The 15504-nt window shown below is 35.8% G+C and overlaps 1 protein-coding gene across 1 annotated transcript; it reads left to right on the forward strand.

Annotated features, from left to right (window-relative positions):
- The first annotated feature begins 13297 nt into the window (after positions 1 to 13297).
- Positions 13298 to 13726, forward strand: LOC137943734 (auxin-responsive protein SAUR65-like). Its single transcript, XM_068789172.1, has one exon. It carries the CDS (start codon positions 13358 to 13360, stop codon positions 13724 to 13726), a length of 369 nt encoding a protein of 122 aa, XP_068645273.1. The 5' UTR covers positions 13298 to 13357.
- Positions 13727 to 15504: the final 1778 nt, after the last annotated feature.

Genomic DNA, 15504 nt, shown 5'->3' on the forward strand with positions numbered 1-15504 from the left:
GTAGAAGACTTTGTAGCAGACTAACCAAAATTAGAATCCCAAGCCCCCACCCGAATTTTCTTTCGAGGTTGTCATGCAGAGGGATATATCACATTGATGGAATACTCTAAAATGTAAGGAATATATAATATAAATCATACTATATGCTATTCTTGTAACTTCTCAAACAAATGGAGACAAGACTTTGATTGGGGACTCAACATCGTCACATTAAAATCCGGGTTCAATCGCCAGAATAAAGATGGCCATTCAAGATGCATACCCTTGGAATTGGTAAATTAACAAAACGTTGAAGTGATCGGTTTGGTAGTAGTTTTTAGAAGATTGCATTATTGACACAAGTCAATGGAACCATAAAACGCTTTTTGTTAGCGGCATAGACCTCAAACTGACTATTGTCGCCTTTTGATCTTTTAGCTGCACTTGAGTTTGTATCTTGAACACTCATATGTTACTAGATTTTGCTCTGGCCCTACAAAATTGATTCTTTTGCCCATTCCTAGTCTTTTCAAACTAACCATATGGGACTCAACATCACTAACGCTGGGTAATTTGCGAGTTGCTTTGAGATGAATGGAGAAGGCTTAATCACTCCATGATGTGTTCATTAAAGGTATACAATATCTTGCTTGGTTTATCTTTCAAGTTTTGTGTTTTTGTTACTAGGTCGTGTATCTTACACATAGTTAACTTTTTAAATAAGGTCACTTTGGATTTATGACCATTGCATGCTCTCCAACTTCCTGTTAAAGTTGATTTTCTCTGGTATTTCTTCAATTTTGATCTTGTATTTTCATCACTTCAAAGCAATGCCTAAACCCACTACCTAAAAAGTATAGGAGTGTACCCAATAACCATATCGAGTCAAGTCTTTTATTCTTTACCGAAGAGGTGATTTGTGTTTGAGCTACCCTTAAAAATTGTGTAGTCTCTTTGTTGTGACCCTTTTTTTGCCTTAAAATTTGATCGGAGTGTGTTTCACACTACGACCGTTTTAGCTGATATTTGGAGCTCTGGCGTGCGGCTAGAGTGATTTTCTTCTTCCATATACTGTTTTTTCCTTGCAAAGTGTCCATGTCATTTTTATCCCCAACTTAAAGAGGAGAAGAAGAACAACAAACACATGAAAAAGGTACTTAATTCCACAAGTTGTCGTAATTTTTATGTGACCAGAATATTCATGAAAAAGAGGAGAATAAAACAGGAAGAATTTTGTATCTATGAAAATGTTTTTCCAAAAAAAGAAGATTGAAGACCAAAAATCTATTTTCCTGCGGGCTAAAGTTATGAATTGCAGATCGTGAAGAGTAGGTAAGAATGAGTCTCACATGACTCACACAACAAGAAGTCTCATAGAGCCAAAATTATTATGGTGGAGCCTTATAGGAGTCTCACTGGAGGAAATCTCACAAAAGAGTCTGAGTTAAAAGTGTTTTAGTTCAGTTAGTCTTTTATTTATGTTCATTTGTTCAACTGTTCTAGCCCTTATCTTTTAGAGTTTATTATTGGTTATAAGAGGGACAAGGGTAGTTTAAATGTAATTGAGTTCTACTTGTTTCATCTATTATAAATAGCGGCACATTGTACTCAAATTACAACAAATTAGTGAAGTATTTATTTTTTCTAGAAAGTCAACACCTCCATATACCAATAAAAATGGCCATAGTCTGAAACGCGCTCTGCTCAATTTTAAAGGTGGAAAAATGGCCGAAATTAGGGCACAACAAAGAGACTGTTGAGTTTTTACGGCTAGGTCAAACACAAATCACTTCTTGGGTGAAGAATTAAAAGACTTAACCAGTGTTGGATATTGGGCATACTCCTATGTTTTTTATGTAGCAGGGCTAGGTATTGCTCTAATGTTATAAAAAGACAAGATAAAAAAACTGAAGAAATACTAGAGCAAAACAACTTTAAACAAAATGAAGCTTCTATGCAACACTCATACTTCCAAAACGACCTAGAATGTGAACTTTAAAAAAATACTTTGGGAGACTATAATGATAGAAATAAAATAACTTAAAATTTTCTACGAAGCATGACTTTAGTTGGGTGACCACAATTTTTTGAACATGACAATGAGAAAGAAACACAATCAAGTAACCAAAATAAATAAATAAAAAATAAAAAACAAAATCAAAGCAGGACACCGATACTTTGATCGAGCCCATCCTGGAATGATTAAGATTGACCAAAAATATTTGATTACAAGAAATTGTTTTCTAACAAACTAAGAGACTAGGAGGAAAGGAAACTTAATTCGTGTTAATGCATGAAGGGTCAATAGGAGAGAAAATAGGAAAAAGAGTGATTTTCAGTAGAACTAACCTTTAATACTTATGATATCGATATCTCAAGTAACATAACGCATAATTAAAAACAGTTTGTTACTAAAGAAACTAGACTCAAAGATCTTTAGTTTGATACCTAAATTGACATCAAAATCTTCAATCTTTATTTATTATGACCTCTCGATTTTCTTCATTATGCCGCATGACCCTTACTAACTCCAATGAGCAATATCACCTTACATATAGGTTTTCCTTCAATGAAATATTCTACTTTTGAATGAAAGAATCTGATAGATTTAAAAATTGGCAATTTTATCAAACTGAGTACTCTTTCTTCTTCGGCGATAATGACCTTTGACTCTTCCAATATTGATATCTCCCTCCAGAAAATTCGGATTCAGAATTAGCTTGAGAGGTTACAAAATAGACTTAAAAATACTTTTTTTGACATATAACTCTCTATCAGAAGTCTAACTCTTGATGGCATAAAATGCCTCAAAATTGAAGATGTTTTGACTATTTCATGTGTCGCTCTCTCGATATCTAATCATTGTTGTTTCAAATATCGATTCACTTTGTCGAAAAATATAATTGCCAAAATTAGATTTGATTTGGAAAGTAGACTAACAAATATTTCCAATGATATATAATTTGATATAAGTAAAATTGATTATGGAAGAGAAGACTCCAAACAAACAACTTGTACTCGAATTGGGAAGAAAGAAAAAAGGTAGAATATGAATCTAAACTGCTAGAGACAATGAACCGGAAAGAAAAAGGATTACATTATCTCTTGGGTAGATCGTGTCAATTGACAGAACCCACTCTGACACCTTGTTGATTTTTTGGAAAAGAGAAATACTTGACTGACTTGATTGTAAATTGTGTACAATGAGCTTCTATTTATAATAGAGAAACTAAGAAGAATCAGATTACTGTTAAAGTGTCCATGTCCCAGTTACACCCAAAGTCAAACACTACAAGAAGTGTCATAGAACAACGAAGCAACTAAACATACATAAAATACTAACATAGATAAAACACCTTTAACTGAGATTCTTCTGTGAGATATCTTTCCATGAGAGTCATCTTAGTCTCCACCATATTAATTCTGGCTCAGTGAGACTTATTTTTATGAGCGTCATGTAAGACTCTTCCATACTGGCTCTTCTACATGCATCGTGTAATACGTCTACAAGTCCAGCTTGCTTCAAAGGTCATTGAAAGAGATCCTCCAGAGAGCACTGGTTCTGGATGAAAATCCAGAACAAGAGCACTATCCTGTCCTCTTCATCTCGTTGACCTTTTCACAACATGTTTTTGGATTTGTTTTTCGTGATTCAGGTTTAAGCACTGAAACATATGAGGGTAGTAACATTGGGATCATACTTGGTAAAATTTTCTCTTCTATGGCTGCCATCTTGTAGAACCACCCATTAATCTAGAAATAGATTGGATAAAGGGACTCGGGAGACTAAAATTTTAATGAGACTATGTGGGAGGAAAGCAATAAACAACTGCTAGGAGAAACATCAGGAAGATAAAACGGAAGGTAGAATAACTAAACATTTTAGGGAAAAAGAAAAAGGAAGGAGAAATATAGGAGTAAAGAATGGAGGAAGGCATTATCTCTGTGGGAAGACCACCACAACTCACAAAACATGCTCTGATGCCATGTTGAATATTTGGAAAGAGAAATAATTTATTGACTTGATTATATCTGAATAGAATGAGCCTTCATTTATGACTAAAGAAACAAGTAAAATTATATTAGAAACAAACTACTCATGTCCCATTTATACCCAAAGTCAAACATGCGAAAAAAAATGCTAAAAAGAATTAAACAACAGAACATCAATAGGATATTAACATAACTTAAACACCTTTCAATAAAACTCATTTGTACAACCTCCAATTTTGAGACTCTTGTAAGACTCCACCATATTAATTTAGGCTTTATGAGACTTCTTGATTTGAGAGTCATGTAAGATTCTCCCATACAACTTCTTCAACACAATATTGATAGAAGAGTACATAACCCAACTCAACATGAAGGCTCCATTTACAAGGATGGGGTGGAAATCATATTTAATTATCTTGATCGAAATTATGACAGGGATCCTAAGTGTGTGAGGATCAAATGTTAGTTTTTTCACATATAGAGTGGGAGTTTAGTGGCACTAGAGAATTGAAGATGGCATAACCCAAATACAAGAGATTATTTGGGTTGTATTGTCTAATTGTGAAGAGATAAAAAAAAATCTATTGTAAGCAATTTACCTCAATCCATGAACTTATGCATATGTCGAGGGTGTAATACATAATGTGTATTTATCGTTACAACACATATGATGACTAATGAACGTAGAGAGATTTCTTCTCACGAGGGAGTGACAGACGTTGATAGAGAACACAAGGTGCTATTTCTCGAATGGTTGAAAATACCTTAAGCCGAGGGAGAAAGATTGATGAAAAAGCAATCTGAATCCAGCCAATATCCTTCCTTAATCATGAATTAATTTAAGGAGTTAATTACTCCATGTGTCAGCCCATGTCAGTCAAACAAATTTAATATGTTTTTTAATTAAGAAAGGAAATCAAATCATTGTCCAAATCAGCCTCTTTCAAATAAAGGAAACTTTCCTCTTGAATAAAAACATCACTTGTACCAAAATAATCATAATCTTTGACTTCTCTTCTTGCCTTATTTATTTAGGGTAGGGAATAAATAAAAAAGGAAAGTGAGATTATACCAAAAAACTCAAGAGATCTCGGGCAACTTATGTATCTCCCAAAAAAGAAAATTTTCTTCTATAACCTTGGTGCCAACTAGCAATGAGAGGTCACATCTTTGACTTCCTTATTTCCTCAAATAAACTATGAAATATATTCCAGAGATTAAATTGATATGTGATATCTTTGAATAGACAAAAAAATGCAGTAGTCCTTGCTTAAAAAATCTCTCCTTTCGGCAAGCAATTTTTTATGGAGGAAAATTTCTTTCTAAAGACAAAGGTGCCTTCTGGTGTGTTTAAATAAGGTTTTCCTCTTTGATTTATTTTAGGGAAGAGAATCCACAAAATATCTCAACATGAAAGACTTCCAACATGAGGAAAAAACCCAAATCTTCTTCCTCAGAAAAAAAACTTGCGGCAATTCTCAAATCCTTCTTGAGTTCAACTAACAAAAACTCATCTTGTTGCCATACCTTCGATCTTTGAAAAACAAAAATAACACACATATGCATCACCTTTGATCACAAAGCATGGACGTAGCTAGAGGATAGTATACCTTGATCTAAAAAAATATTTAACCAAGCTTCATAGAAGCATTACTCATAAAAAAATAATTATTTTTCGTAAGAAGCATGAGTGTAGCATACTAAAAATAATTGGCCAAGAACTTAATTCATAAGGTGAGATGATTCAAAAACCAATTCTGGATGAATCATATCAATAACCATCCTATTTTCAAAGATCCATAACATTAATTATCTCAAGAAAAAAATATAGGAAAAAAACGTATCTCTTATGAACCAAAAAGACTCAATATCGAACCTTTGTTCAACAACACACCTTTACTAAAAGAACTTGACAAAGAGCTTGGTTCATCCAGCAACATAATTTTGGGAGCCTAAACCCTAATGTTCTGATATGATGTAAGATTTAGGATCCCATGCAGAGTATAGTAAAGGAACTAGGTTAGTAGAGAAGAAGGTAACGAGTCAGAGAGAGAGAGAACAAGTCAGAGAAGAAGAAAGAAGAGGAGGAGAAAGAGAGGAGAGGGAGTTCGGCTAAGAGAGTGTGAGAGGAGGGAAGGAGAATTGGGTTAATTGATTTCCAAATCCTCCCCTTCAGAGAGTCAATAATTACATTATTTCCCTTTACACTAAGGATGGAGAAAAATGGACAAAAATCAAAAGTAATTTACATCATGCCACTACTCTGAGCTTATCTTCCAACAATAATCAGGGTCATCAGTTTCATTTACTAAAAGAGAATTTGGTACCTTCTTTTTTTTCATCTTATTTTTTCAAATTCTTTTAAGCTCATTTCATAAGAAAGAAGATTACCCATAAGCACCTCAAGTGAAATTGGCTTTATTGCCATTGTTTCATTTATGATTATTACCTTTGGCATCCATTCCATGGGGAGACTCTTAAGGATTTTCTTAACTTTTTGTTTATCAATGAAAGTGGTGTCCAACAAGGCTAGTTTACTTAGGATATCATTAAAGTTTTGCTCATTTTTCTATGGTCTCTGCTGTCTTCATTTTAAATTTTTCATACTCATTTTGAGTAAGTGATCATTGCTTATTTTACTTGAAAGGTCCCTTCATAGGTCACTGCAAGTTTGTACCATACCTCTTTTGTACTACAAGCTTCCTTTAGTCTTGAGTGTATTGTCGCACTAAGAGAACATAACAACAAGCTCAAAGCTTTATACTTTGAGAAACTTTAATTTTTTCTTCTACCATGTACACCCTAGGTGACTTTTCTACTTCATTTTCTCCTTCCTAGTTTATGGGAGTATAAGGACCTTGGATTGTAAGTTTTCAGAGGTTAAATTCATAGCCAAGAAGGAAGTGCTTCATTCTGTACTTATTTATGGGAGTAGTTAGTCTTGGAGGCTTAGTAACTTACATACATGTAGCAAAAGCTTGTTAGGATGTGCTAGCAGTCATTTTTGGACCTTTTATATAACCAGGCTTGAAGAGTATAACCACTTTGATACCACTTAAAATTTTTATGTTCAAGTAAACCTTGAGGGGGTAGGGTTGGGGTGTTAATAGGTTTACTACAGTTTTCTAAGTTTAAAAAATATATTTAAAAACACATCCAATGCACCAGAATGTTTATAGAGGTTCAAAATCACTATTTCAGATTGCTACTCCACTCCAGAGGATCTTTTTTCCATAGTGTTGGAAGATAGGGCCCAAAACCACACAACCAAGGAAAACCCACGTATCTAAGAGCATTATAATATGGGCCACACGACCAAAGAAGACCCACAAGATAGGCCCAAGCTCATAAGAAGTAGGACCTACCATAAAGAAGGCCCACAAGATGGGCCCAAGCTCATAAGAAGTAGGACCCACCATGATTACCACGAGCTGGCATTCTTATCACATAAGTTGGAAGATCAAGAAGGACTCACAAAGGCATCTTTATCTTATCGTCACGACCTAGAAGAGTTCTAGTTTGATTTATGTTTGTCTTTTATCAATATTGAGATATTTAATTATGCTAGGACTTATCTTTAAGTGTTAGAGTTTGGGTGTAATTGGGACAAGGGTAGTTTTATTATTATTGGACTCTACCACCTTCCTCTATTATAAATAGGTTCATGTACACTGAACCACTCATCCATCTTGGTGTCATGTCTTTAGTTACACGTACATCAAACCATCTACATTTGAGGACATACACAAGATTTTTGAGCAAATACCACAACTCTATTATCTTAGTCACCATCCCATCATAGTCAAGATCATTATCTTCATAGTAACCTTTACTACAACATTGCTTTTTAGAGTTCTTCGGCATGCTTCTAGCTTCATAGTATTGATCCACACTTCATTTATTATGCAACTTGAGTAACTATGATGCTTGATGGTGCCAAAACCAAGGGTATAAATATCGCTATGTCTATCAAGACATCATTGCTAATGTCTTGAGCTGCATTGGAAAAACAAATATAATCAGCTACAATCACAATGATCATAGACAAGAATGCTATCATATATTTTTATTACACTAGGATTAGTATATAACTAGACTACATTTTCAACCATTCGAGAAATAGCGCCTTGTGTTCTCTATCAACGTCTGTCACTCCCTCGTGAAAAGAAAACTCCTTATGTTCATTAGACATCATATGTGTTGTAACGATAAATACATATTATGTATTAAACCCTCGATATATGTATAAGTTCATGGATTGAGGTAAATTGCTTACAATAGATTTTTTTTTTATCTCTTCCCAATTAGACAATACAACCCAAATAATCTCTTGTATCTGGGTTATGCCATCTTCAATTCTCTAGTGCCACTAAACTCCCACTCTATATGTGAGAAAACTGACATTTTATCCTCCGTCATAATTTCGATCGGGATAATTAAATATGATTTCCACCCCATCCATGTAAATGGAGCCTTCATGTTGAGCTTGGTTATGTACTCTTGTATCAATATTATGTGTTGAAGAAGTTGTATGGGAGAATCTTACATGACTCTCATAGCAAGAAGTCTCATAGAGCCTAAATTAATATGGTGGAGTCTTACAAGAGTCTCAAAATTGGAGGTCGCACAAATGAGTTTTATTGAAAGGTGTTTAAGTTATGTTAATATCCTATTGATGTTCTGTTGTTTAATTCTTTTTAGCATTTTTTTCCGCATGTTTGAGTTTGGGTATAAATGGGACATGGGTAGTTTGTTTCTAATATAATTTTACTTGTTTCTTTAGTCATAAATGAAGGCTCATTCTATTCTGATATAATCAAGTCAATAAATTATTTCTCTTTCCAAATATTCAACATAGCATCAGAGCATGTTTTGTGAGTTGTGGTGGTCTTCCCACAGAGACAATGCCTTCCTCCATTCTTTACTCCTATATTTCTCCTTCCTTTTTATTTTTCCCTAAAATGTTTAGTTATTCTACCTTCTATTTAATCTTCCTTATGTTTCTCCTAGAAGTTGTTTATTGCTTTCCTCCCACATAGTCCCACATAGTCTCACTTTATCCTTGTCATCCAATCTATTTCTAGATTAAAGGGTGGTTCTACAAGATGGCAGCCATAGAAGAGAAAATTTTAGCAAGTATGATCCCAGTGTTACTAGCCTCATATGTTTCCGTGCTTAAACCTGAATCACGAAAAAAACATCCAAAAACATGTTGAGAAAAGGTCTACGAGAAGAAGAGGACAGGATAGCGCTCGTCTTCAGGATCTCTTTCAATGAACCAGTGCTCTCTGGAGGATCTCTTTCAATGACCTTTGAAGCACGCTGGAGTTGTAGAAGAGCCAGTATGGAAGAGTCTTACATGACTCTCATAACAATAAGTCTCACTGAGCCAGAATTAATATGGTGGAGACTAAGATGACTCTCATGGAAAGATATCTCACAGAAGAATCTCAGTTAAAGGTGTTTTAGCTATGTTAGTATTTTATGTATGTTTAGTTGCTCCGTTGTTCTATGACTCTTCTTGTAGTGTTTGACTTTGGGTGTAACTGGGACATGGGCAGTTTAACTGTAATCTGATTCTTCTTATTTTCTCTATTATAAATTGAAGCTCATTGAACACAATTTACAATCAAATCAGTGAAGTATTTTTCTTTTCCCAAAAATCAACAGGGTGTCAGAGCAGACTCTATGGGTTGACTCGATCTACCCAAGAGATAACATAATCCTTTTCCTTTCCGATTTATTGCCTCTAGTAGTTTAGATTCATGTTCTACCTTTTTATTTCTTCCCAATTCGAGTACAAGTTGTTTGTTTGGAATCTTCTCTTCCATAATCAATTTTACTTATATCAAATTATTTATAATTGGAAATATTTGTTGGTCTACTTTCCAAATCAAATCTAATTTTGGCAATCATATTTTTCGACAAAGCAAATCGATATTTGAAACAACAATGATTAGATATCGAGAGAGCGATACATACAACAGTAAAAAATCTTCAATTTTTTAGGCGTTTTATGCCATCAAGAGTTAGACTTCATATAGAGATTTATATGTCAAAAAAAAAAGTATTTTTAAGTCTATTTTGTAACCTATCAAGCCAATTCTCAATCCGAATTTTCTAGAGGGAGATATCAATATTAGAAGAGTCAAAGGTCATTATCGCCAAAGAAGAAAGAGTACTCAGTTTGATAAAATTTCCGAGTATTAAATCTATCAGATTCTTTCATTCAAAAGTAGAATATTTCATTGAAGGAAAATTATTCTTGAATGAAAGATACTAAAGTCTAGATAATGAAGGAGTAACTTTGATTTCAGTCAGATCTATAAGTAAGGTGATATGCTCATTGGAGTCAGTTAGGGTCATGCAGCATAATGAAGAAAATCGAGTGATCATAATAAATAACGATTGAAGATTTCGATGTCAATTTAGGTATCAAACTAAAGATCTTTGAGTCTAGTTTCTTTAGATACAAACTGTTTGTAATTATGCGCTATGTTACTTGAGATATCGATATCATAAGTATTAAAGGTTAGTTCTATCGAAAATCACTATTTTTCCTATTTTCTCTTCTATTGACGCTCCTTGCATTAACGCGAATTAAGTTTCCTTTCCTCCTAGTCTCTTTGTTTTTTAGAAAAAAAATTCTTGTAATCAAATATTTTTGGTAAATCTTAGTCATTCCAGGATGTGCTCGATCAAAGTATCGGTGTCCTGCTTTGATTTTGTTTTTAATTTTTTTTTGTTTATTTTGGTTACTTGATTGTGTTTCTTCCTCATTGTCAAGTTCAAAAAATTGTGGTCACCCAACAAAAGTCATACTTTGTAGAAAATTTTAAGTTATTTTATTTCTACCATTATAGTCTTCCCAAGTATTTTTAAAGTTCACATTCTAGGTCCTTTTGGAAGTATGAGTGTTGCATAAAAGCTTCATTTGGTTTAAAGTTGTTTTGCTCTAGTATTTCTTCAGTTTTTTTATCTTGTCTTTTTATAACTTTAGAGCAATACCTAGCCTTGCTACATAAAAAATATAGGAGTGTGCCCAATATCCAGCACTGGTTAAGTCTTTTAATTCTTCACCAAAGAAGTGATTTGTGTTTGACCTAGCCGTAAAAACTCAACAGTCTCTTTGTTGTGCCCTAATTTGGGTCATTTTTCCACCTTTAAAATTGAGCGGAGCGCGTTTCAGACTATGGCCATTTTTATTGGTATATGGAGCTGTTGACTTTCTAGAAAAAATAAATACTTCACTAATTTGTTGTAATTTGATTACAATGTGCCGCTATTTATAATAGATGAAACAAGTAGAAACCAATTACATTTAAACTACCCTTGTCCCTCTTATACCCAATAATAAACTCTAAAAGATAAGGGCTAGAACAGTTAAACAAATGAACATAAATAAAAGACTAACTGAACTAAAACACTTTTAACTCAGACTCTTCTGTGAGATCTCCTCTTGTGAGACTCCTATAAGATTCCACCATAATAATTATGGCTCTATGAGACTTCTTGTTGTGTGAGTCATGTGAGACTCGTTCTTACCTGCTCTTTGACACTCCCCCTCGATCTTCAATTCATAACTTCAGCCTGCAGGAAAATAGATTTTTGGTCTTCAATCTTCTTTTGCTGAAAATAATTTTCATAGATGCAAAATTCTTCCTCTTTTAATCTCCCCTTTTCATGAATATTCTAGTCACATAAAAATTACCACCATATGTGGAATAAAGTACCACTTTCTTGTGTTTGTTGTTCTTCTTCTCCTCTTTAAGTTGGGGATAAAAATGACATAGACACTTTGCAAGGAAAAAATACTATATGGAAGAAGAAAATCACTCTAGCTACATGCCAGAGCTCCAACTACCAGCTAAAATGATCGTAGTGTGAAACACACTCCACTCAAAATTTAAGGCGGAAAAACGGCCCAACTTTAGGTCACAACAAAGAGACTACACATTTTTTAAGGGTAGCTCAAACACAAAATCACTTCTTCGGTAAAGAATAAAATACTTGACTCGAGATGGTTATTGGGCACACTCCTATACTTTTTAGGTAGTGGGTCTAGGCATTGCTTTGAAGTGATGAAAATACAAGATAAAGATTGAAGAAATACTAGAGAAAATCAACTTTAACCGGAAGTTGGCGAGTATGCAATGGTCATAAATCCAAAGTGACCTTATTTAAAAAAATAAAAATACCAGGGGAGACTATAAACATAGAATTTAATAAATTTGACCAAGTATAACTTTGTTTGGGAGACCAAAAGTTTTTCGAAGTTAACTATGTGTAAGATACACGACCTAGTAACAAAAACACAAAACTTGAAAGATAACCCAAGCAAGATATTGTATACCTTTAATGAACACATCATGGAGTGATTAAGCCTTGTCCCTTCATCTCAAAGCAACTTGCAAATTACCCAGCGTTAGTGATGTTGAGTCCCATATGGTTAGTTTGAAAAGACTAGGAATGGGCAAAAGAATCAATTTTGTGGGGGCAGAGCAAAATCTAGTAACATACGAGTGTTCAAGATACAAACTCAAGTGCAGCTAAAAGATCAAAAGGTGACAATAGTCAGTTTGAGGTCTATGCAGCTAACAAAAAGCGTTTTATGGTTCCAATGACTTGTATCAATAATGCAATCTTCCAAGAACTACTACCAAACCGATCACTTCAACGTTTTGTTAATGTACCAATTCCAAGGGTATGCATCTTGAATGGTCATCTTTATTCTGGCGATTGAACCCGGATTTTAATGTGACGATGTTGAGTCCCCAATCAAAGTTTTGTCTCCATTTGGTTAGTCTGCTACAAAGTCTTCTACATATCATGTTTCAGGATCATGACAAGTTTATCGATGGACATCGCTAAATCTGTGCCGACCAATACAAAACATGCGTTCAAATACATCTTGTTGTTATGGACCCATCCATCATATGAGTTGCTTATTCTCTTCCTTATTGCCATGGTTGGCTGCCCTACAATCATGGCTTCAACAACATCCACATTTTACTGGACCCAGCTTATCGTGTGGAATTCTTACAATCACTGTTATGGCATGCCGTAGCCAGTCAAAATCTTGCTTTCTCTTCCATTACTTTCACTAGACACTCTGAAATCTAAGGGGACAGAAGCATGAGAGCCTGCTACCTCTGTTTTCAGCACTCTCACTGGGTACGGCATACTGTACCCTACCAGCACATGGTTGTGCATTCTCAACCGCCCAACATAGGAAAATTTCAGAATTGATACTCGCCACTTTCCTTTCCATGTATAAAAGTCTTCGACTGCATCGGGAATCAGCACAACCACTGGCCTCTTGCTATCCAAGATCAGCCTTCAGCTTTCCCCTCCATCCAGCAACCAAAATCCCTCATCAGCAGCCATGTTTAGTCCCAAGCGTTTTGTATCAAAGGCGAGGAATGGTGAGAGGGCAATCTCAGGAAAAGGTCATTTTGTGGTGTACACTGCAGATCAAAACCGCTTTGAGGTTCCATTGGCATATCTCAACAATGCGATCTTCCAAGAGTTGCTGAAAGTGGCTGAAGATGAATTTGGTCTCTCACGAAATGGGCGCATCACTGTGCCATGCAACGCGGACTTCCTGGATTATGTCCTCTCATTTATTAGAAGGCGTCCATCCAAAGACACAGAGAAGGCTTTACTGTTGACAATTTTCAGTAGTAGGTGCTCAATATCATCCTTACATCAGTCGGAGCACCGCGCTCATCAAATACCTCTCTACAGTTACTAAAAGAATGACCAGGGATGTAATTTTTTTATCGTCAGTTGTACATGATCGACACAATTTTGATACACACAGAAGTTCATTTTTCATATCTGTCTTTAGTCTTCATGTCTCAAATACCTCTCTAGCTTTCTTTTTCATTACTTTTACTAGACACTCTGAAATCTAAGGGGACAGAAGCATGAATGCCTGCTACCCTACCAGCACATGGATATGCCCAAACTGTTTTCTAGAGCTATGCCCAACGTTTCCATAATCTGGTAGACTTACCCAACTGTCATCAATCCACTAAGGGACTTACCAGCACATGGATGTGTCTCCTAAATGAGTCGACATGAGGAAAGTTACAGCTGAATGAATTCTGTGTCTCTTAGGGACTATATATGTACATTGCCTTGACTGCTTTCAAGTCATCACCACAGCGTACTCTGAAGTTCATCTTGCTTTCTCCTTCCTCGCGCAACTATTCAGTATGTTGAGCCCAAAGAAGATCGTTCATTTGGCCAGAAATAGGCAGAAGGCGTCTATCAAGCCAATAGCTGACAAGGGTCATTTTGCTGCGGGGATTTTACCAAAATGCCGGTTTAAAACAACTGATTTATAAAAATAACGAAGATCATAAATTATTTACAAAACTACTGAACTTTGACCGGTCCACTGTATATGTGGACAGTCAAAAGCGACACTTAAGATTTGATTGTCTACGCATCGCCCCGTCATCAGAGCGGCGCTGTAGATGAACACAGAGGCTGCCACGTCATTATTATTGACACGTCATAATTTTTTTTTTCGTCGGCTTTTCCTTGACCTATCGAGAAAATGAAATTACTCGAAGATATCGTGCTTGGATCGGACGGTCGAGATTGTACAACTTTCGATAGGCGTTAATGTGACACGATAGGCGTCAGATTCTTATCCGCTCCTTTTATCCAAAAGCAACATCAGCTAATCTGCGTCGGTGCGAGTGCGGCACTGACTAGCAGTCACGGCGGTCTCCACTCACGGCCGAGTCGATCTATCAGCTTGCTCCTAAGTAAGGGTGGCTTTGAACCGAGCCGACTCGCAAGCCTCTCGAGTTCTGCTCGGTTCGAAACGTTATATTTCGAGCTCGAGCCGAGCTCGAACTCAGGGATGGGCTCGTTTACATTAACGAGTCGAGCTCGAGCAGAGCCCAGTTCGGCTCGTCGGCTCACGAGCCGACTCGTTAATATAACGAGCGATTTGGGGATTGGGAGACCTCTCTTCGATTCAGGAAATCTCTCTGCGAAACCCATACCTCCCTTTGCCATTTCCATGCCGTTTAAGCGTGATTTCTTGCTGAAATCGCTATCCGTCGGCAGGTATTCAGGGGAAATGGGGGATTTGGTCTTCAAATCCCTCGTTCTCCCTCTCCCTCTTTGATTCCTCGATTTATTCCTCTACGATTTCTATCTCTTCTTCCTCAAAGATTTCTTTCTCTTCTTCCTCTTCGATTTCTTCATCCAAGTTTTTCCTCGCCGACGAGATGAAATCGACGGTCCGACGGAAGGAGGTAAGATTTTTATTTAATCTTTCTGTTTTTTTTCGTCGTCGAGCTAACCTAAAAAATATCTAACTCTCGCTTCGTTTCTCAATTTCGTTTCTCAGCTTCATTTCTCAGCAGTGCTCCTTCATTATTGGAAAGTCTTTTTGATATCCAAACGGCACACTCTGTTTCTGTAAGCAAACTCAGCTCTGTTTTTTTTTTTTCTGATATTTCCGGCTGACAGTTCAAAGTACACTCGGGAAAAAATCATTGGAAGAAA

This window comes from Aristolochia californica, unplaced genomic scaffold (genome assembly GCF_029961685.1).
Source record: "Aristolochia californica isolate CCGP_79_NKW_82.1479 unplaced genomic scaffold, dmAriCali1.0.hap1 SCAF_11, whole genome shotgun sequence".
NCBI classification, from domain to species: Eukaryota; Viridiplantae; Streptophyta; class Magnoliopsida; order Piperales; family Aristolochiaceae; genus Aristolochia; species Aristolochia californica.

What these genes read in the sequence shown, in the direction of transcription:
- LOC137943734 (XM_068789172.1), top strand. Translation starts at nt 13,358, where the DNA reads ATGTTTAGTCCCAAGCGTTTTGTATCAAAGGCGAGGAATGGTGAGAGG.